Source organism: Nerophis ophidion, linkage group LG03 (genome assembly GCF_033978795.1).
Source record: "Nerophis ophidion isolate RoL-2023_Sa linkage group LG03, RoL_Noph_v1.0, whole genome shotgun sequence".
Lineage (NCBI taxonomy): Eukaryota > Metazoa > Chordata > Actinopteri > Syngnathiformes > Syngnathidae > Nerophis > Nerophis ophidion.
The window spans coordinates 60,081,678-60,103,878 of record NC_084613.1 but is presented as its reverse complement, the minus strand read 5'-3'; the positions used below and the strand labels follow the sequence as shown (position 1 = coordinate 60,103,878).

At 38.4% G+C, this 22,201-nt stretch overlaps 1 protein-coding gene across 1 annotated transcript in view; it reads right to left on the bottom strand.

Moving 5' to 3' along the window:
* Window positions 1-22,201, bottom strand: part of alk (ALK receptor tyrosine kinase) — a 924,960-nt gene that overhangs the window by 414,910 nt on the left and 487,849 nt on the right. The window contains exon 4 of the mRNA XM_061895727.1: window positions 9,711-9,915. Coding sequence (XP_061751711.1) covers window positions 9,711-9,915 — 205 coding nt within the window. The remainder of the gene's footprint in view (window positions 1-9,710; window positions 9,916-22,201) is intronic.

Below are 22,201 nucleotides of genomic sequence, written 5' to 3'. Positions count from 1 at the left end.
CTGTCATCACTGCACCTATTTAAGCCTGTAGTTGACAGGCAGTCAGCCTGGCGATATCACCCTCTATCACCTCCTACACACCCATGTTACCCATGCCGATGAGCCATGCTCTTTCTCGGTCCAAGTAAGTTTTTCATGCCAAAGTTTGTAAGTCGTGTTTTATGTTCATACAGTAGTTCTCCCATTGTGCGAGTTTTTGTTTTCATAGCCATGTTTGTTCTCCGCCTTGTGCGCGCCTTTTGTTTGTTCCTTTTTATAGTATAATTAAAATATGTCTTTACCCTCACGAAGGGTCCGCTCCAATCGCTTTGCACAACGGGAAAACAATCCACACAAAAGTCCACGACATGACACAGGGACGGCGTGGCACCGTTGGGAGAGTGGCCGTGCCAGCAAACTGAGGGTTCCTGGTTCGGTCCCCAGCTTCTACCAACCTAGTCACGTCCGTTGTGTCCTTGGGCAAGACACATCACCCTTGCTCCTGATGGGTCGAGCTCCCGCCATCAGTGTGTGAATATGTGTGTGAATGGGTGAATGTGGAAATAGTGTCAAAGGGCTTTGAGTATCTTGAAGGTAGAAAAGCGCTATACAAGTATAACCCATTTACAATGAATTTATTTTGTATCATTTCATACCATTAGTTAATGTCAATGTTTGTTGTGTATAATGACCAAAAACTGGACTCAAAAACTATACTTTAGGGTTAAATACATCAGCACACGCTTTGGTAAATTCACATTGTTTTCAGAACCGTCACATATACAGTGGGGCAAAAAAGTATTTAATCAGCCACCGATTGTCCAAGTTCTCCCACTTAAAATGATGACAGAGGTCTGTAATTTTCATCATAGGTACACTTCAACTGTGAGAGACAGAATGTGAAAAAATCCAGGAATTCACATTGTAGGAATTTTAAAGAATTTATTTGTAAATTATGGTGGAAAATAAGTATTTGGTCAACCATTCAAAGCTCTCACTGATGGAAGGAGGTTTTGGCTCAAAATCTCACGATACATGGCCCCATTCATTCTTTCCTTGACACAGATCCATCGTCCTGTCCCCTTAGCAGAAAAACAGCCCTAAAGCATGATGTTTCCACCCCCATGCTTCACAGTAGTTATGGTGTTCTTGGGATGCAACTCGGTATTCTTCTTCTCCAAACACAACGAGTTGAGTTTATACCGAAAAGTTCTATTTTGGTTTCATCTGACCACATGACATTCTCCCAATCCTCTGCTGTATCATCCATGTATCCATTTTGGTATAAACTCAACGTGTCGTGTTTGGAGGAAGAAGAATACTGAGGCAGGGGCAGGGCTTTTACCTTAGCACCGAAAGTTGCAAACTTTATTATGGATGTTCTCTACTAAATCCTTTCAGCAAAAATATGGCAATATCGCGAAATGATCCAGTATGACACATAGAATGGACCTGCTATCCCCTTTTTAATAAGAAAATCTCATTTCAGTAGGCCTTTAAAGTTAGAAAAGGTGGCATCCAACTATTAAACTTTAAACCTGTTTGGAACATTCTCTTCAGAGTTTTGCATTAAATGTCTGCAGAGCTGTAGAACACCTGGGCGCATGTCTACAAGCGTATCACACACATTTGGACGGTATAGCACCTTGGCTGTCCTTGACATATAATTCTATAGTCACCAGGAAGCTGAAAACCGGAGGTCTAGGCAGAGTTCTTATCTCCTCCAGATTTACTATCGTGTGAAAGGTCACAAAACTCGAGGTTAAGTATGGCCAAAACAAAGTGATGGAAATTTGAGATGAAAACATTTGAGAAAACATAAAGGTGACCCATCCATCTAGCTCTTTTTAGGGTGAATGCATCATTAGCATTAATTTACATAAAATAATACACCAGTCTATTTTTCTACTGCTGTGAGAGAAAAGTAAAAAGGGTTTGCCAGGTGAGCCGTATCATATCAGAAGCAATTTATCACAAAAAAGTATATTATAGTCAGTCAGATATACAGACATTAAGTTATTCTGCTATATGACTACACTGAACATCAACATCATTTGTATTTTGCAAATCTTTTGTTGATATTGTTAAGCAAGATTTTGTTCCTTGCCGCTCCTTTTCAGACACATTCTTTGTAATTCATTTATCCATTTCCTACTGCTTGTCCCTTACCGGGTCGCTGGAGCCTATCTCAGCTGCAGTCAGGCGTAAGGCAGGGAACACACTGGACGAGTCGCCACCTCATCACAGAGCCAACACAGATAGACAGACAACATTCACACTCACATTCACACACTAGGGCCAATTTAGTGTTGCCGATCAACCTATCCTCAGGTGCATGTCTTTGGAGGTGGGAGGAAGCCGGAGTACCCGGAGGGAACCCACGCAGTCACGGGGAGAACATGCAAACTCCACACAGAAAGATCTACAGCCCAAAATCGAACCCAGGACCATCGTATTTTGAGGTACACATACTAACCCGTGTTCCACCGTGCAGCCATTCTTTGTAATATTTTTGTATTATTATTTTCCAAGTGACTCTTTTTAGAAGTAGTATTTCGTTGGAGATTAGTTTTCATAAATATCCATTAAAAAGCTGCATTATTTATTTTGCTTAATGTTTTATATGGTTGGTGACATGTTTGCTTAAGCCATTGTTTTTCAACCACTGTGCCGCGGCACACTAGTGTACCTTGAGATAAACTTTGGTGCGCCATGGGACAATATGTTATTTCCCTTAATTGGGTTAAAATTATTCATCTATCCATCCATCCATTTTCTACCGCTTATTCCCTTTACGGTCGCTGGTGCCTATCTCAGCTTTAATCGTGCGGAAGGCGTTTACACCCTGGACAAGTCGCCGCCTCATCGCAGGGCCAAAATTATTTATGCAAACCAGTAATTATAATCCGCAAATAAGGTGCTGTTGTTGAGTATCTGTACTGTCTAGAGCTTGGCATATCAGTAGGTGGCAGCTGGTAGCTAATTGCTTTGTAGATGTCGGGAACATGGTTTGTCGTGATCACAATATGCAGGAGGTATTGTGCAGGTAAGAAGGTATCTAATGCTTAAACCAAAAATAAACAAAAGGCAAGTGCCGCTAAGAAAAAGCATTGAAGCTTAGGGATGGCTATGCAAAACTAAAACTGCACTGGCTGCAAAGTAAAAAAACAAAAAAAAAACTGAATGCTGGACGACAGCAAACACTTACAGCATGTGGAGCAGCAGATAGCGTCCAAAAAGTACATCCGTACATGACATGACAATCAACAACAAAATAGGAGCGCAAGACAAGAACTAAAACACTACACACAAGAAAACAGCAAAAAAAACTCAATATAGGTCACGGCGTGATATGACAGGTCGTGACAGTACACTTACTTTGAGATAAGAGCTATTGTGATGCATGGTTAGTTGGGGTTTCAAGTCATATCCAACAATTGCCAGAATGACTTTTTACTGTCAATATCGGCTGCTGAGTTTCATTTTTTTTATGTTTTCTGCCGGTGGTGTGCCTCAATATTTTTTTCAATGAAAAATATGTGCTTTGGCTAAGAAAAGATCGAAAAACACTGGATTAAGCTATACATGGATGCTTTTTGACTGTTAAACACAACTTAATGCATATAATAACGAGGGAGCATTACAGACACTAACAGAGCTGACAGTGTTTGAATGAACCAAATCTTCCGTGGCTTTCAATTAGAGGTCTTTAATATATATGCATTATTTAGCTATTCAGTCATGATGAAAACTGATGTGAGATGTTAACATGAATTATATGTTTACCAATCAGGTCTGTCAAGCATCCACACCATGTTTAGACTATTTAAACGTTTTCCTGCATCCGACCACTTTGAGTTGGACATGTTAATAACATATTTGACTTTTTGTATGTAACGCAAGTATTATTTATCCAATGGAACAGTGATTTAATTTTATATTATATATGTATTGTACATCGGCTATTTCAGGCCAGCAAATCTAAAATGAGATCATGCGGAGTTGTTTGGGGCAACACAATTCGTGGCTGCTTAACCATGGCAATGCTCCTGCTCACACAGCCTTGAGCATCCTAGTTAAGAAGAACATCGCTGTGCTGGACCAATACTTCCCTCCTAAGGCAACTGGCTAATTGTGAGGGGAATTTCAAAGAGGACCCAATTTGAAAACATATTCGACATCAAGATTGTTGTGACAACGGAAATCCTTGGCGTTTTTAAGAGTGCATGGAGGGGTGCATAGAATGCTGGGAAGGTGCGTCAAGACTACAGGGGGATTACTATAAACAGGAAAACTTGTAGTCAAAATACAATTTATTGTTAGTGGAACTTCACTTCATACAGAATATTTAATTCAAGGAAACTATACTTATTTGTAATTAGTATATTTAAATGTGTTCAAGGTCATCTTTTTGTTTTGTTCCGCTTTTATAATCCGTAAATATTTCCCCTCCACACCCGCCTTTGAAATAGAGTTGCGGTGACGGTCTCTAAATAGCAGGGTCGAGTTGGTGTGGGTGGATGACGATTTCCGACTACACATAAAAAAAACCTAATCTGTAAAACCTGTAAAGAAAGCATGTCCCTGTCCTGCACCCTGAAGGAGTATTTGCATTGACATACAAGCACGCATATGACATCCGTACATGCTCGTTGCTATAGACGTTAGAAGAGAGTGGGAAGATAAACAACACTCCACTCGCTCTAATGCCTTCATGGGAAATCGATGTTTGGGTTGCAGATACTGTGTGTTAGAGGACAACTATGATGATTCTGGGAATGACATTAAAATGCATCCGACAGTGGAGGTTTCTTGATAGGGTCTTGGGGAACGAGGAGGTTAACCCCTTTAATACTGTTACCCCAGGTGGCCCTTGGCAAAGGCCTAGTACCTGACTCCCTCCTAACCAGGGATACGGTGAAGACCTCAACGGCGGAGCAGGCGGAAGATGGTAGATTTAAAGGCCTACTAAAATGAGATTTTCTTATTTAAATGGGGATAGCAGGTCCATTTTATGTGTCACACTTGATCATTTCGCGATATTGCCATATTTTGCTGAAGGTATTTAGTAAAGAACATCGACGATAAATTTCGCAACTTTTGGTCGCTAATAAAAAAGCCTTGCCTGTACCGGAAGTAGCAGACGATGTGCACGTGACGTCACAGGTTGTAGGGCTCCTCACATTGTTTATAATCATAGCCACCAGCAGCAATAGTGATTCGGACTGAGAAAGCGACGATTTCCCCATTAATTTGAGCGAGGATGAAAGATTTGTGGATGAGGAAAGTTAGAGTGAAGCAATAGAAAAAAAAGTTTTAAAAAAAGGTGACTGCAGTGAGAGTGATTCAGTTGTTTTTAGACACATTTACTAGGATAATTCTGGAAAATCCTTTATCAGATTATTGTGTTACTAGTGTTTTAGTGAGATTATAAAGTCATACCTGAAAGTCGGAGGGGTTTGGTGACCGCCAGTGTCTCTGATGGAAGCCATCGAGGAGCCAAGAAAGTTGCAGCTGCCTATTTGACATCTGCGACAGAACGACACGAGCTCCGCTCATGTCTCCGGTAAGAGCCGACTTATTACCACAATTTTCTCACCGAAACCTGCCGGTCGACATTTGTGGTAGAGAAACATGTTTGCTTGACCGCTCTGTTCCATATTAAAGCTTCACAACACACAAAGACACACCGACTGTGTTTGTGTTGCTAGAGGCAGCTGCAATACACCGTTTCCCACCTACATCTTTGTTCTTTGTAGTGTCCATTATTAATTGAACAAATTGCAAAAGATTCAGCAACACATATGTCCAAAATACTGTGTAATCATGCGATTAAATCAGACGACTTTTAGCCGTGAGTGGTGCTGGGATAAAATGTCCATTCCAACCAATAACGTCACAAGCACACGTCAACATAAGCGTCATCATTCTGCGAAGTTTTCAACAGGAAACTTCACGGGAAATTTAAAATTGTAATTTAGTAAACTAAACCGGCTGTAATGGCATGTGTTGCAATATTAATATTTCATCATTGATATATAAACTATCAGACTGCGTGGTCGGTAGTAGTGGGTTTCAGTAGGCCTTTAAGAACTATCACAATGGCGGGAGAAGGCTGCAGCAGTAAAGGGTCCCCAGTCGTCTTGGACTCCATGCCACTGGACCCTGACCCGATTCTCTCAAGGAAGGTGTGGAGACTGTCTGTGCACCAGTCTCCCCACGTTAAACAAAGCCATACAGCCCTAAACAGAATAACACTTCTCAGGTCTCCCCATAAGATTGAAATAAAGGGGGACACCTGAGAGGTTTTATTCGGTTTTATTCTGTTTGGGGTTGTATGGTTGACTACATAGCTAAAATAAAGATGCTACAGGACACATGATAAGTTTACCTTTCATAAACCAGCTTTTTTTTTTCCTTTCTTCCTTCTCATTTAATTTATTTTATTTATATTTATTCCGGGTGTATATTTACTATCTGCCTATGTTGAGAAAAAAGTGATGTACTAATTATTTTCTATTTGTGACCGTACCTTTAATTTATGTAGGACCTGGGGGGGTAGGGGGGGCGGGGTTATGTCTGTATGGGGTATGTGTTGGGTTGTTGTTCTTGGAAGTGGGTGGGAAAAAAAGGGGAAAATGTGATTACTGTTTTATTGTATATTGTAATACCTATCAAATTCAATAAAAACATTTATAAAAAACAAAAAAAAAACAAAGTCACGCACAGGCATTCTCCATAAAGGGATACACCCCTACCAGGAGGATCGTCATACTCATTAGAATGACCGCTGATGAAATGATGATGATGATTCTAATTTACTTTCAAAAAACTTCCTTGTGGGTTTGCTAATATGTATTGGATATGCTTTGGTGTAAAATGTGCTCTTCAGTCACATTTTTAACCCACTTTCTAAATGCATCCGGTTCTTTTTGGTACACGGCCCTTTTAGATGCAAATGAACCGCTTCACTGCACACACCCACTCCAAAAGTATAAGAATTTACCCTTTTTAAAATATATATAATGTATCCTAAAGACCAAAATCACTGCTATTTTTGTTAAGACACAATTGAAAAATAACTTCACTAACCGTATACAGAGTAGCCGGTCACCACATTGGGTTGAGCTGCACAGTGTTTGTTCAATAGAAGAACCACATCGAAAAAGCTCCTTTTACCAGCATTTATATAATTGCATGTCACATGTTAGTGTTATTTTGCACATAAAACAATTTTCTTAACAAATAGGTCACTATTCCAGTCTCTGCATCCCGCAGTCACGCCAACAGCAGCCATGCTTGTCATTTGTGTTTGTAATGGGCCATGTTGACGAAAAATATCGTGGACTAATAAACACAGAAATATTTTTCTTTTGTAAACATCATAGCAGGCGGGTAGGCATGAAACAAGAAAGAATAACACAGGAGGCTGCAGTCAATAGTTTTGATGGAAGGCTGGCCCAGAGCATATAGGAGAATGTTCATATAAGTATGTCTGTCAAACTGTGACGTCACAGATGGCCCACAAAAACAAAGTCTGAGTCATCCAAAACTGCGTGCATGCTCACGCCAACAAGTGCATGAATATTATGATTTGACAGTTGAGCCTTGTTTAACCACATTATCCAACATTGTAACAATATTTATAGGTCAGAAAAGAAAAAAATCATCATAGGTCCCCCATTTAAGAAATTCAGGGGCACAACCATGTAAATATAGCTGGCTTTTATGCAACTGGCTCTGCTTGATTCCCAGTCTATGCGCCAGTCGGCTGAGATAAGCGCCAAACCCCTATTGAAAACAGATGAATTGATAGAACATTTTGAATCCGCTTGTCGTCAATGCGCTTTCCAGTCAAAAGCGTCCATTAGTTGTGTTCAAATAATTAAGGACTTGTCATATTGAAAGATTATGTAGGAGTGTGGAAATAGTTATTTACATACAGCTGTTGCCAGAAGAAATGACACATTTCAAACCATTAAGCGTACTTTCTTTTTCAGACAGCACATGTTCGATAATGCCCTTCAGTGAAAAGCTTCCAATGAAGGTTTCCTGATAGCAAAATCACAATGTAAGAGAAGAGTGTGTTGTCATGGTGAATGTTCAGTGTCTCGGTGGCTTGAAATCGGCCTTGACTTAATAGTGACACAGGCGAATTAAGTTTCCAACATGTTCAATTAGCAGCGTGCATGTCCGATTTCACCAGGCATATATATAAATATATATAAAAGAGTGTATATGTGCTAACTCTCAACTTGTTTTGGCTCGATTTATTTTGTCAAAGTTACACATTTTTGTTATGCAAAACACAAACATCTGCTACAGGGAGCACTGATGTTTCAGGGAGTTGCAGCTTCAATTGCCAAAAATGCTTAAAGGGGAACATTATCACAATTTCAAAAGGGTTAAAAACAATAAAAATCAGTTCCCAGTGGCTTGTTGTATTTTTTGAAGTTTTTTTTCAAAATTTTACTGGTCCAGGAATATCCCTATATAAAGCTTTAAAATGCCTTATTTTCGCTATCTTCAAAACCACTATCCATTTGCCTGTGACGTCATACAGGGCTGCCAATACAAACAACATGGCGGTTACCACAGCAAAATATAGCGATATTAGCTCGGATTCAGACTCGGATTTCAGCGGTTTAAGCGACTCAACAGATTACGCATGTATTAAAACAGATGGTCGGAGTATGGAGGCAGATAGCGAAAACGAAATTGAAGAAGAAATTGAAGCTATTGAGCGAATAGCTATTGACGTTATTCGGCCATAGCGTGGGTGTACCTAATGAAGTGGCCCATAGCATGGCTGCCTTATTAGCATCACCGGTAAAATGTGCAGACCAAACGATCAGGACTTTCGCATCTTGTGACACTGGAGCAACTTAAATCCGTCGATTGGTAAGTGTTTGTTTCGCATTAAATGTGGGTATCTAGTTTCAAATGTACATACAGCTAGCATAAATAGCATGTTAGCATTGATTAGCGTAGCATGTTAGCATCGATTAGCTGGCAGTCATGCCGTGACCAAATATGTCTGATTACCACATAAGTCAACAACATCAACAAAACTCACCTTTGCGATTTCGTTGACTTAATCGTTGCAAATGCATCTGCAGGTTATCCATACATCTCTGTGCCATGTCTATCTTAGCATCGCCGGTCAAATGTGAAGACACTTTGGTACATCCAATGGGGGTCTGGCGGCAGATTTCTTGCCAGTGGTGCAACTTGAATCCCTCCCTGTTAGTGTTGTTACACCCTCCGACAACACACCGACGAGGCATGATGTCTCCAAGGTTCCAAAAAATAGTTGAAAAAACGGAAAATAACAGAGCTGAGACCCGGTGTTTGTAATGTGAAAATGAATATGGCGGGTGAATTACCTAGGTGACGTCACGTTCTGACGTCATCACTAAAAGACCGATAAACAGAAAGGCGTTTAATTTGCCAAAATTCACCCATTTAGAGTTTGCAAATCGGTTAAAAAAATACATGGTCTTTTTTTCTGCAACATCAAGGTATATATTGACGCTTGCATAGGTTTGGTGATAATGTTCCCCTTTAATTGAATAATATTTTCTAGATAGACATTGTAGGTATCTGAGTTTTTACTGACTATTGAGAGCCATTGCACTGATTCCTTTTTCCAATGAGCGTGAAACCAAGGTCTGGTGTAAGGGCCACCTAGACATTGCGGATAGTTTTTTGAAAACAAAACTGCTACTTACCCTGTAATACGAGGCAATGTGTCGGTGGAGAAGAGAGAAAGTTGAGGCTTATCCCGCTCAATAAGCCATATGTTATATTGTCCACTTTGCTTGGGGTGCAGATACAAGGCCATGTCCAAGCTACAGGGAACAGGGCCACTCCACAGCCATGGACTCAGCACCCAGGGACCCCCAAAGGAGGAACCATTCACCCACAGAAACTGACCTAAGGAGGAGGGTAAAATACAAAAATGTTAAGGTCTGTAAAAGGTGTGTATAGAACAGTAACAGTGATATCTCAACTTATATTATTATCTCAATGTATGAGTAATAATACAATAATGAAGTCAAACTGTCTCTTGGCTTTTTGTTATGCTTTAAGTTTCAGTTAGGAGCCCAACCCAATGCCGATTGAAGTAGTATTTGTCACATGTTTGTGTCATGTGAGTCATAAAGAGTTAATATATTGTTACACCTTGCTGTTTCTTCTCGTTTACACAAGAAACACACATACGTTTTGAATAAACAGCTGACATTCACGTTTGAGCACCGCTCAGAAATCGACAAAATCCTGCACTGTGACTTCTTCTCTTTGGCATTAACTTTATCAGATACGGTAGTTGGACGACCGAATCAGAGAAACAAACCTTTAAAAACAGTCTAGCCTGTGAGCCAGCCCTGATACCACAATTGTCAGTCCCCATTTCCAAACTACTGACTTGTATCCATGAAAATATTGAGAAGCTGCAGATGATGTGTTTCAATTTGTTCTAATTTGTGTCCTGACACAACAAATTGGATGGTCGAGCATTACCTTTTTACACAGACATACATATCTCTTGTTGTCAACTTTGACCTCTCTGGTCCGTCACTCAAATATGTCCATGTGCAACATAAACAACAATTTCCTAGTTTCAATCGTTTTACGACAAATAGGAGCTAATAAGGGACATCTAAAAAAAAATGTCTACAATCTACAAACTAACAAAGGCAATGCTGACCAATATTATAACATTAATTCATAAAACTACTGTCCCTATTCCCATTTTAGGGAAATAGGGTTTAGGGTCCCATTAGGGACCCATTATCCAAATAGGGTCCCATTAGGGACGGCGTGGGGCAGTGGAAGAGTGGCTGTGCCAACCCGAGGGTCCCTGGTTCAATCCCCACCTAGTACCAACCTCGTCACGGCTGTTGTGTCCTGAGCAAGACACTTCACCCTTGCTCCTGATGGGTGCTGGTTAGCGCCTTGCATGGCAGCTCCCTCCATCAGTGTGTGAATGTGTGTGTGAATGGGTAAATGTGGAAGTAGTGTCAAAGCACTTTGAGTACCTTGAAGGTAGAAAAGCGCTATACAAGTACAACCCATTTATCATTTATTTTAATGTCATGTCAGGCTTGTCAGATAAATTAAATACAATTAAAAAAATTAAAAAACTAATCAAAATTGTACCGTTTTGAGATGGCCAGGTATTTAATTGACAGGCTAATTTGGAGTTGTAAATTGAGGTATCACTGTATTAATATGGGGAATAAACGCACATCTTTTTAAAGAAAATGTATCCTTATTCAGCTTTGTTGAGTGAAATTACTTTAATGATGTCTTGATTTAAACTACTCTGAAGTGGATGCTGAATTCCTGAGCATGTGACAATGCATGAAAAGAAACACCCATGATCCCTTGAACAGTGAAAAAGTTGAAAAAGAGGCTGCAGATGAGATCTCAAAGGAATAAAATGTATTATTCTATTCCTTGCATTGATATGAAGTCTCATTTCACTTTCAAACCAATTGTGCTCATTCAGGCAGGAAGTGAGTGGGTGAGGGGACACAAATAGAATTGAAATAAAAAGGGAAATGTTTTTTTTTATGCACCATGTTAAAGAATGCACTATTGATGAGTTGAAGTTAAAAATGCCAAGCCAAATCTGACAGAATTAATAGATTTGATTATCCTACTGACGCCACAAATTATTTTGTTGTCACTGTTGGGTTTAGCAAACTATCTGGAAATAGTTTATTTTCGGTCCCTTTTCAGTTTGTTTACAGTCCCGTCTCTCCTCTAGATACAGTAATTGTGGAACCAACGACTGTCTTTGGGGAGTCACTGTCATCAACTGCCCAAAAACAGCTCTTATCACCTGATGGATACTGTATCTCTAAAGTGTTGTCAAAATCGGATCTCGAAATGATTAATCATGCATTAATTTTGTCTTGAAGTGACTATTCCAATTCTCTTTTCACTCTTTTCAACAAGTCAACGCTAAAGAGACTTCAGACTGTACAGTATGCGGCTGCCAGACTTTTGACTGGTGCAACCAGAACAGCCCACCTTACCCCCATTTTACCAGGTCTTCGTTGGCTTCCACTCAAATCCCACATAGAGTTTAAGATTTTAGTTCTACATTTCCGTGCGTTGCATGGTGGGGCCCCTCGGTACATCGCTCATTTGTTGTGCCCCTGCACTTCAGGGCGCAGCCTCCAGTTTTCAAACCAGGGTCTCTTAAATTTGACAAAAACCCATTCTAAAATCTGTGGAAACCTGGCATGCCAAGCTGTAGCCCCCAGACTCTATAATAACTTGTACAAGTCCCTCCGTGAGCTTGACTTTGTTGACAATTAAAGGCCTACTGAAATTAGATTTTCATATTTAAACGGGGATAGCAGGTCCATTCAATGTGTTGTACTGGATCATTTTGCGATATTGCCATATTTTTGCTGAAAGGATTTAGTAGAGAACATCGACGATAAAGTTCGCAACTTTTGGTTGCTAACAGAAAAGCCCTGCCTTTACCGGAAGTCGCAGACGATGACGTCACCCGTTGATGGCTCCTCACATATTCACATTGTTTTTAATGGGAGCCTCCAACAAAAATAGCTATTCGGACCGTGAAAACGACAATTTCCCCATTAATTTGAGCAATGATGAAGGATTCGTGTTTGAGGATATTTAAAGCGACGGACTAGAAAAAAACAAAAAACAAAAAAAGTTAAAAAACGAAAAAACGCGATTGTATTTGGACAGATTCAGATGTTTTTAGACACATTTACTAAGATAATTCTGGGAAATCCATTATCTTTTTATTGTGTTGCTAGTGTTTTAAACAAGGAATCACCGTGTGTTTGTGTGGCTATAGGCTAAAGCTTCCCAACTCCATCTTTCTACTTTGACTTTTCCAATATTAATTGAACAAATTGCAAAAGATTCAGCAACACAGATCTCCAAAATACTGTGTAATTATGCGGTGATAGCAGACGACTTTTTGCTGTGTGTGTGTGCAGCGCTCATATTTCCTAACAGTCCGTGACGTCACGCGTACACGTCAGCATTACGCAACGTTTTTAAGAAGAAACTCCCGGGAAATTTAAAATTGCAATTTAGTAAACTAAAAAAGCTGTATTGGCATGTGTTGCAGTGTTAATATTTCATCATTGATTTATAAACTATCAGACTGCGTGGTGGGTGGTAGTGGGTTTCAGTAGGCCTTTAAGAAACATTTGAAAAATGTTCTTTTTAGTAAAGATTTTAGTTAATGAACCTTTTAACTATCTTTTTTTTTTAATTATTTCAAATATGCAAAAAAACAAAAACAAACAAGAGCAAGCATGATCCAATACAGTGCTATAGCCTTAACGGCTATTATAACAAAATGAAAACAATGGAGAATAAAAAAAAACAAAAAAAACAAATGAGCATTCGACTTTTTTTTTTTTTTTTTACATATTTGAAAAGGAGTGAGAAGAAGTATACACTTATTTAATCCCACCCCTTTTCTTTAAATCATAAATTACTCTGAGCTCGAACTTCCTTGTTCACTCTATGTACAAACTTAATGAACTTGTTTATAAATAAATGATAAAAATATACATACATATGCACACTACACACATACATAGCCACACCGTTACCACAAGTGCTCATGGAAATAGTATCATGAAAAAAAAACAGCAGTACCAGTGCCTCAATGGGCAGCCCCTAACTCTTTTGTAACAGAAGAAACCCAATATCAAAGCCCTTCTTCATGTCTGTACCTCTGGAATACCATGTACCTAAACTTCTTTTTAAACTGGTTTATGTTTGGACATTGCTTTAACTCCACATTCAAACCATTCCATAGTTTCACTTCACAGATTGAAATACAAAAACTTTTGATGGTCGTTCTACAACTAAGGTTTTTGAAATTAAAATTTCCCCTTAAGTTATAATCCCCCTCTCGTGTGCTGAACAATTTTTGAATGCTTCCTGGGAGTTTATTTATTTTGGCTTTATACATTATTTGTGCAGTTTGATACAAAATAATATCATTACATTTCAATATTTTTGACTGTAAGAATAGTGAATGAGTATGGTCCAGATATCCAACCTTGTTGATGATGCGTACAGCTCTTTTCTGAAGTATAGTTATTGAGTTTAATGAGCTTTTATAATTATTCCCCCAGACTTCCACACAGTAGGTTAAATATGGTAAAACTAATGAACAGTAGAGAATGTGGAGTGATTTGTGATCTAGAACCTGCTTTGCTTTATTTATTACTGAGATGCTTCTTGACAGCTTAGACTGTACATGTTTTATATGTGGTTTCCAGTTAATTTGATAGTCAATTGTAACTCCAAGGAATTTTATTTCAAAAACCCTTTCAATATCCACCCCATCTATTTGTATCCGTACCCTTGTTTCACGTGTCCTCTTTCCAAACAGCATTAACTTAGTCTTAGTCAGGTTTAATGACAATTTATTATAGTCAAACCAAGCTTTTAGTTTACTCATTTCTTCCATAATGACTTCCTGTAATTGATTTAAAACATCCCCTGAACAAAAAATATTAGTGTCATCAGCAAATAACACTAATTTCAATAATGTAGACACTTTACAGATATTGATATACAGGATGAACTATTTTGGCCCCAACACTGACCCCTGGGGGACACCACAAGCAATGTCCAAACACGATGAACAGCAATTCCCCAACTTCACAAACTGTTGTCTCTTATTTAAGTAACTTTTAAGCCAGTCTAGTACAACTTCCCTGATTCCATACTTTTCCATTTTATTGATTAATATATCATGGTTAATTGTGTCAAATGCTTTTTTTAGATCAATAAATATTCCCATTGCATATTGTTTCTTGTCTATGGCATTTGTGATTTCCTCTATTGTTTCAATGATTGCCATTGATGTAGATCTGTTAGATCTAAACCCATATTGACAGTCAGGGAGTAAATTATGTTTTTCTATAAATGCATCTAACCTGTTATTGAATAGTTTTTCTAATATTTTAGAAAATTGTGGAAGTAAAGAGACGGGTCTATAGTTTGTGAAGTGATGTTTGCTCCCAGTTTTAAACAGAGGTATAACTTTAGCTATTTTCATTTCATTCGGAAATGTGCCGGTTTGAAATGACAGATTACAGATATATGTTAATGGTTTTGATATTCCTGTAATGACATTTTTCACCAATGCCATACTAATGTCATTGCAGTTTGTGGACATTTTGTTCTTACATTTGTTTACAATATCCAACACTTCTTCTTCACCCACTGCATTTAAAAACATAGAATTGAGATTTATCTCCAACAATCCCTCCATATTTTTACCAGTTGTCCGTGGATCTGGGATTTTTGCTGCAAGTTCGGGTCCAATACTTACAAATAATTTATTGAAGGCATTAGCTACATCTTCAATATTATCATTTTCTTTACCATCATTCATGAAATACGTTGGATAGTTATTTGAAGAGGTACTGTTTCTTATAATACTGTTTAATAAATTCCATATTCCTTTGATATTATTTTTATTATCATCTAGTAATTTCCTATAATAATCCCTCTTATTTGACCTCATAATATTAGTTAACTTGTTTTTATATTTTTTATATTTATTTTCTGCTTCTTTTGTTTTCAATCTTATAAATCCCCTGTAAAGAGTGTTTTTCTTTTTACAAGCATTTTGCAATACCTTTGTGATCCAAGGACAATTAGTATACTTTATTTTGCTGATGCATTCTTTTATTGGGCAATTTTTATCATATAAAGACCTAAATATTCTCAAAAATATATTGTAAGCACTATTAACATCACCATTTTCATAAATTACATCCGAATTCTGCTCCAGTAAATCATGTTTAAATGAACTAATGGATTCCTCTGATCTCGTTCTTATGTATTGGGTTGGCTTTTCTATTTTTTTTGTCCTGTAGTTACCATCAAATATCAGAAAAACTGGGAGGTGGTCAGTGATATCTTTGATCAATAGCCCACTTACGGTCTTATTTTCAATATCGTTGGTAAATATGTTGTCGATTAGAGTGGCAGAGTGGGATGAAATTTGACTAGGTCTGGTGATTTTGGGATATAAACTTATACTGTACATTGTGTCAATGAAATTAACTATATCGTTATTTTTACTGGGATTTAAAAGTTCGATATTAAATTCATCACAAATGAAGACAGCTTTATTAACATTACTCTTCTTTGAAAACAAGCATTCCATCCAATCTGTAAAATGTGCAATGCTTGCACCTGGTGATCTGTATATACAACTAATAATGACATTTCTACTTTTTTCCATAAAAATTTCAACCGTTAGACATTCAAGTAGGTTATCAACCACAGTTGTCATATCATCCAGACGTTTGAATCTCAAGGTGCTATCCACATAGAAATCCACTTTTTATCCTTCATGATGTTGCCTCTTTTGTTTTGATGTAATTTTTGTTTCAGTTCACGTATGTTTTGCACAGCGCTTTGGGCTTTTTTCTGTGAAAAGCGCCTTATAAATAAAATGTACTTACTTAATTACTCACAAATTGTGTTAAAGTATCCTTTTCAAACTAGCACACACTTCTTTTTGTTTATATCAGCCGCTGCACTCAAAAAGCCTTTTTCCATTAGTTGAGGCAATATGCAGTTCATATGTTGTGCTGGGATGGAAAGGAAGTGAAAAGGCCATGCACAATGTTTGTTGTGGCTTAACTGTGTCTTGGGAAGGATATTTCCCATTATTGCATCATCACAAGCTAATTAGGCATTTTACAACTAGAACTCATATCGACTTATTAGATCCCAGTTCTATTAAATTCATGATCAGGTCTGATTAACTTTAACATCTTACATTGGCGAGGAATCACAGATTACGCTAATTACAGCTCAATCACCTATTGCTGCAAGCCTAATTAACGTGTACAATTTGCAAGCTGAACTGAACATGATATATGACATGTTAATTGAGAGTATCTGACAACATCAGTTCTGCTCCACTACTTCACCATACAGCGACATCACATACTCCAAATACTCAAAGTCCCAATTCATCATGTTGGCGACAATGATTCATGTTGAACAAGTGACTTTCAAAATGTTATACCTCTCAGGTGAAAGACAATCATGGGCATCCAAATTTTATGAATTTAAAAACATATTTTTGGGGGAAAAAATTCAAATAGATATACCGTATTCTTCTGACCATAGAGCACATTGGATTAGAGGCCTATTCAGGTTTATTTTCATTCAAAAGACGCACCGGGTTATGAGGTGCGATAAAGTTGTCATATTAGGATTTTGCATTTAAAACCCTTTTTTGTGGTCTACATAACATGTAATGGTGGTTATTTGGTCAAAATTATGCATAGATTATAATATACAGACCATCTCCAAGCCGCTCTCCTACCGCCTTTTTAGGTTGTGCCGTTTTTGTGGGCGGTCTTACTTACTTGATTGTCCCTGTCATCTTTTGTTGTAGTTCTTAGCATTTCCATAGCGAGTCTACTGACAGAAATAAGTTAATACTGTACATATGTTTTGTATTAGAAATGGCAACAGCAGAGGATGAATTCCCCACAACAAGAGAGTAGAGAAAAATAAGGAGCTTATTGACTACGGCCCGGGTTATAATAGCAGACGTGTGCACATTTTTGGGACTTATGCAAATCCTAAATACACCACAGCAGGAACCAAAAGGTAAGAAAAGTTGATTTTGCAAATTAGGTCGAAACAAAACGGCAGATTATATGGCTCCTATTAGGTGCCATTTTGGGTTTCCTATACACACATCATGAATATATCCATATGATGAAGCACAGTACGTCTGACTATGGTAGCCGTAATCCTCCGACAATCCATCAAGCGGTGTGGCTTCACAGCTTACCAAAGTCGTACTAAAATATTTTGACAGATTTTGGAGCGCTGTGTACAAACCCTGTTTCCATATGATTCAGGATATTGTGTTAGATGTAAATATAAACAGAATATAATGATTTGAAAATCATTTTCAACCCATATTCAGTTGAATATGCTACAAAGACAACATATTTGATGTTCAAACTGATAAACATTTTTTTTTGTGCAAATAATCATTAACTTTAGAAATTGATGCCACTAACACGTGACAAAGAAGTTGGGAAAGGTGGCAATAAACACTGATAAAGTTGAGGAATGCTCATCAATCATTTATATGGAACATTTCACAGGTGTACAGGCTAATTGGGAACAGGTGGGTGCCATGATTGAGTATAAAAGAAGCTTTCATGAAATCCTAAGTAATTCACAAACAAGGATGGGGCGAGGGTCACCACTTTGTAAGCAAATTGTCAAACAGTTTTAGAACAACATTTCTCAACGAACTATTGCAAGGAATTTAGGGATTTTACCATCTACGGTCCGTAAAATCATCAAAACTTTCAGAGAATTTGGAGAAATCACTGCATGTAAGCGATAATAATACGGACTTTTGATGCCTCAGGCAGTACTACATCATAAATTGACATCAGTGTGTAAAGGATATCACCACATGGGCTCAGAAACACTTAATTAAACCACTGTCAGTAACTACAGTTGGTCGCTACATCTGTAAGTCGCAAGTTAAAACTCTACTATACAAAGCAAAACCCATTTATCAACAATATCCTGAAACGGCACCGGCTTGGCTGGGCCCGAGCTCAACTAATATAGACTGATGCAAATTGGAAAGGTGTTCTGTGGTCTGACGAATCCACATTTCAAATTATATTTAGAAACAGAGGACGTGGTGTCCTCCAGAACAAAGAGGAACATAACCATTCGGATTGTTATAGGCGCAAAGTTGAAAAGCCAGCATCTGTGATGGTATGGGGTGTATTACTGCCCAAGGCATGGGTATATTACACATCTGTGAAGGCACCATTACTGCTGAATGGTCCATACAGGTTTTGGAGCAACATATGTTGTCATCCAAGCAACGTTATCATGGACGCCCCTGCTTATTTCAGCAAAACAGTGCCAAGCCACGTGTTACAACAGAGTCAGGACCAAATACGGTGACACTGTGGTTCAGTTGTATGCTCCTAAAATTTGGAATAGTCTTCCTGAAGATGTGACACAAGCCTTAATTTTGGCAATGTTCAAATCCAGGCTGAAAACCCTTTTATTCAGTTGTACATAAGATATCCGAATGTATTTTATCTACTGTATTTGATTTGTTTTTAACATCAATTAATTAAGTATTTTAAAATGATTGTGTTTCTTTATTTAATTTAAATTCTGATTTTATATTTTTACTTTTAGTTTTCTCTAAAGCACTTTGAATTGCCTTATGCTCTATAAATAAACTTGCCTTGCCTTGTTAAAAGAATACAAATGTTAAAATTAAATGAACATAATTGAATAGAAGACCTACATGATATAATGTACACATTACATTTAAACGATGGGATAGAAAATAGTTACAATGTTCCATCCATCCATTTTCTCCTGCTTGTCCCTTTTGGGGTCGTGGGGAGTGCTGGTGCCTATCTCAGCTACAATCGGGCGGAAGGCGGTGTACACCCTGGGCAAGTCGCCACCTCATTGCAGGGCCAACACAGATACACAGACAACATTCCCACTCACATTCACACACTAGGGCCAATTTAGTGTTGCCAATCAACCTATCTCCAGGTGCATGTTTTTGGATGTGGGAGGAAGCCGGAGTACCAGGAGGGAACCCACACAGTCACAGGGAGAACATGCAAACTCCACACAGAAAGATCCTGAGCCCGGGATTGAACCCAGGACTACTCAGGAACTTGGTATTGTGAGGCACCGTGCTGCCCTAGTTACAATGTTATTGAACATAATTGAGCAAGAGAATACGTTTTACCCTGCCATGCACCCCGCTCTACTAGGTTGTGAGTTCAAACCCCGACCGAGTCATACCAAAGACTATAAAAATGGGAATCATTCCCTCCCTGCTTGGCACTCAGCATCAAAGTTTGGAATTGGGGGTTAAATCACCAAAAATGACTCCCGGGCGCGGCATCGCTGCTACCCACTGCGCCCCTCACCTCCCAGGGGGTGATCAAGGGTGATGGGTCAAATGCAGAGAATAATTTTGCCACACCAAGAGTGTGTGTGACAATCATTGGTACTTTCGCGTAACTTTAACTTTAGTTAGCACAGTTTGGACATGTTCTATGTGTTTACAGTATATGAGGGTTGCAGCAGGCCTTATGATGGCCCGTCCACCCATCCATTTTCTACCGCTTGTCCCTTTCAGAGTCACAGGGGGTGGTGGAACCTATATGGCATTGTGTTTACATGTTTACCAGTGTTAGTAATGAAGTTGTGATATTTAAGACATTTCAAATTGCTCCTAAATTTGTTCTGTGCTACTATTTTTTTTTTTCAATTAGTAGCACCGGTGCTCCTAGTGAAAAAGCTAAGCATACAGCCCTGACTGGTGTGCTCTTTGACAAAGTTGGCTTTAAAATATACCCTAATGGGACTCTAGATAAAAAATACTTTTACCAGGTTTTAAGCCAATAAATGACATGCATTCAAGTCGAAACATTTAAAAATGTCTCGATTATGACAGTTTGACGATAAAATTGTATCAGTATTAAAATATCATGGTCGTTTTTAAAGTTCGATTTGATTTGATTAAATGACATCTTTGACAGCACTAGTATTATGCAACTGAAACTTTGTGAATGCACCATGTACAAAGTAAGAGGCTTAAAAGAGCAAACCTGCCAAACTCGTTGATTTGTGTAACTGCAATTGAAGTCACATTTGTATTTCATTTGCAGAAACATTCTATGGTGTGCTCACTCATAATTATGTTTAATGTAAAAAAGTGGAACTTCCCATTGTATTTTTTTATTTGTCAGCTGTCTAGAATTAGAAAAGTCGTTTTAGGCTTTGGCATTAATTAGTCCCAGGGGAGTCTTCTCAAATCTTGCAAAAGGGCAAAGTACTCAGCGCAACAGAGATGTTGAAGAGAGAATCCCCCAACACAGGTTAGGCTGAGCCTTCAAACCAACAGTATCAGCATTCCTCAGAGATGGGAGGCCACTGGGTCTCGCAGAGTCATGAAGTTTTTGTTGTTGAACCATCATGAACTCAGCTGGACTCAATGCACCGTCATCAGACCTCCACACCTGTTTGTATCATTTTATACAGTCAGCATCCATCGGCCTTACTGGTCATTTCACAAAAACCTTTAAGACTCTTCTTCGGCATGGTAATGCCGGTGTTGTTTTCCTGAGGATGCGTCGAAGCAGAACACAGCAAAGGTAAGATATAAGGTATTTATTAAAAAACAAAAGGCTAGGAACAAAAACACAGGAGCTAAGGAAAAAGGCAAACAAAAGACGCTAGCGTGAAAGCTAGGATAAACCACCAGGAAACTAAAACTTGGCACGAGAGCACAAATGAGAAAACAAATCATCAGTATGAAAACTGGAATAAACAAGTGGCATAGCGTGAGAGCTATCGAGAAAATACATACAGAAGAAGGATGAGAGTCATCAAGGTTGCACGTAGGCAAATTAGGATCCGAGAATGAATAATGAAAAGGGACGAGTTTAAATAAGGGAGGTGATTAGAAGAAAACAGGTGTGCGTAGATAACAAAGGGCAGGTGAACTAATGAGCTACCATGGTGACAGACTAAACAGGAAATAAAGACGTTAAACAACAGGGTGATACAAAAATGGAACAATAAACCAGAATATGTACAGATCCGACCAGCGGATCGCAACAAAAACAAACCTCAGCAAATTTAGACAAAGAAATGACTCGATTCAGATGGCTCGGTTAGCTATGGCACTGAGACAATACCAACTAAGTCTGGGTGATAAATCGATTAACACATTTTTTTGTTGTGGACGATTTAAATAAAAAAGTTTAATTTAACTATTTCTGTTATTTGTACTTTTAGTTAAAAAAAAAGACAATACATTTTTTTAAGCAAAATTTAAGACAGGGCGCCCTTTGTCACCGATTCTGTTCATAACTTTTATGGACATAAATTCTAGGCGCAGTCAAGGCGTTGACAATACCGCTAAACCCCTAATAACAAGTAAACCCTCATCTTACTGGAGAGTATATCTGAAGCAGATTATAATGCTGTAGCCTTTTCTTTATGGTGTCAGTGGCAATAACAACATTTGAGCGCGCTTTTCATGTAACATGATTTTGCATGACAGGTCAGCTAACGATCCAATATAACTGGATCATATGCAGTAGTTCTTTTGATGCTGGAGTAAAAAGGAATGTGC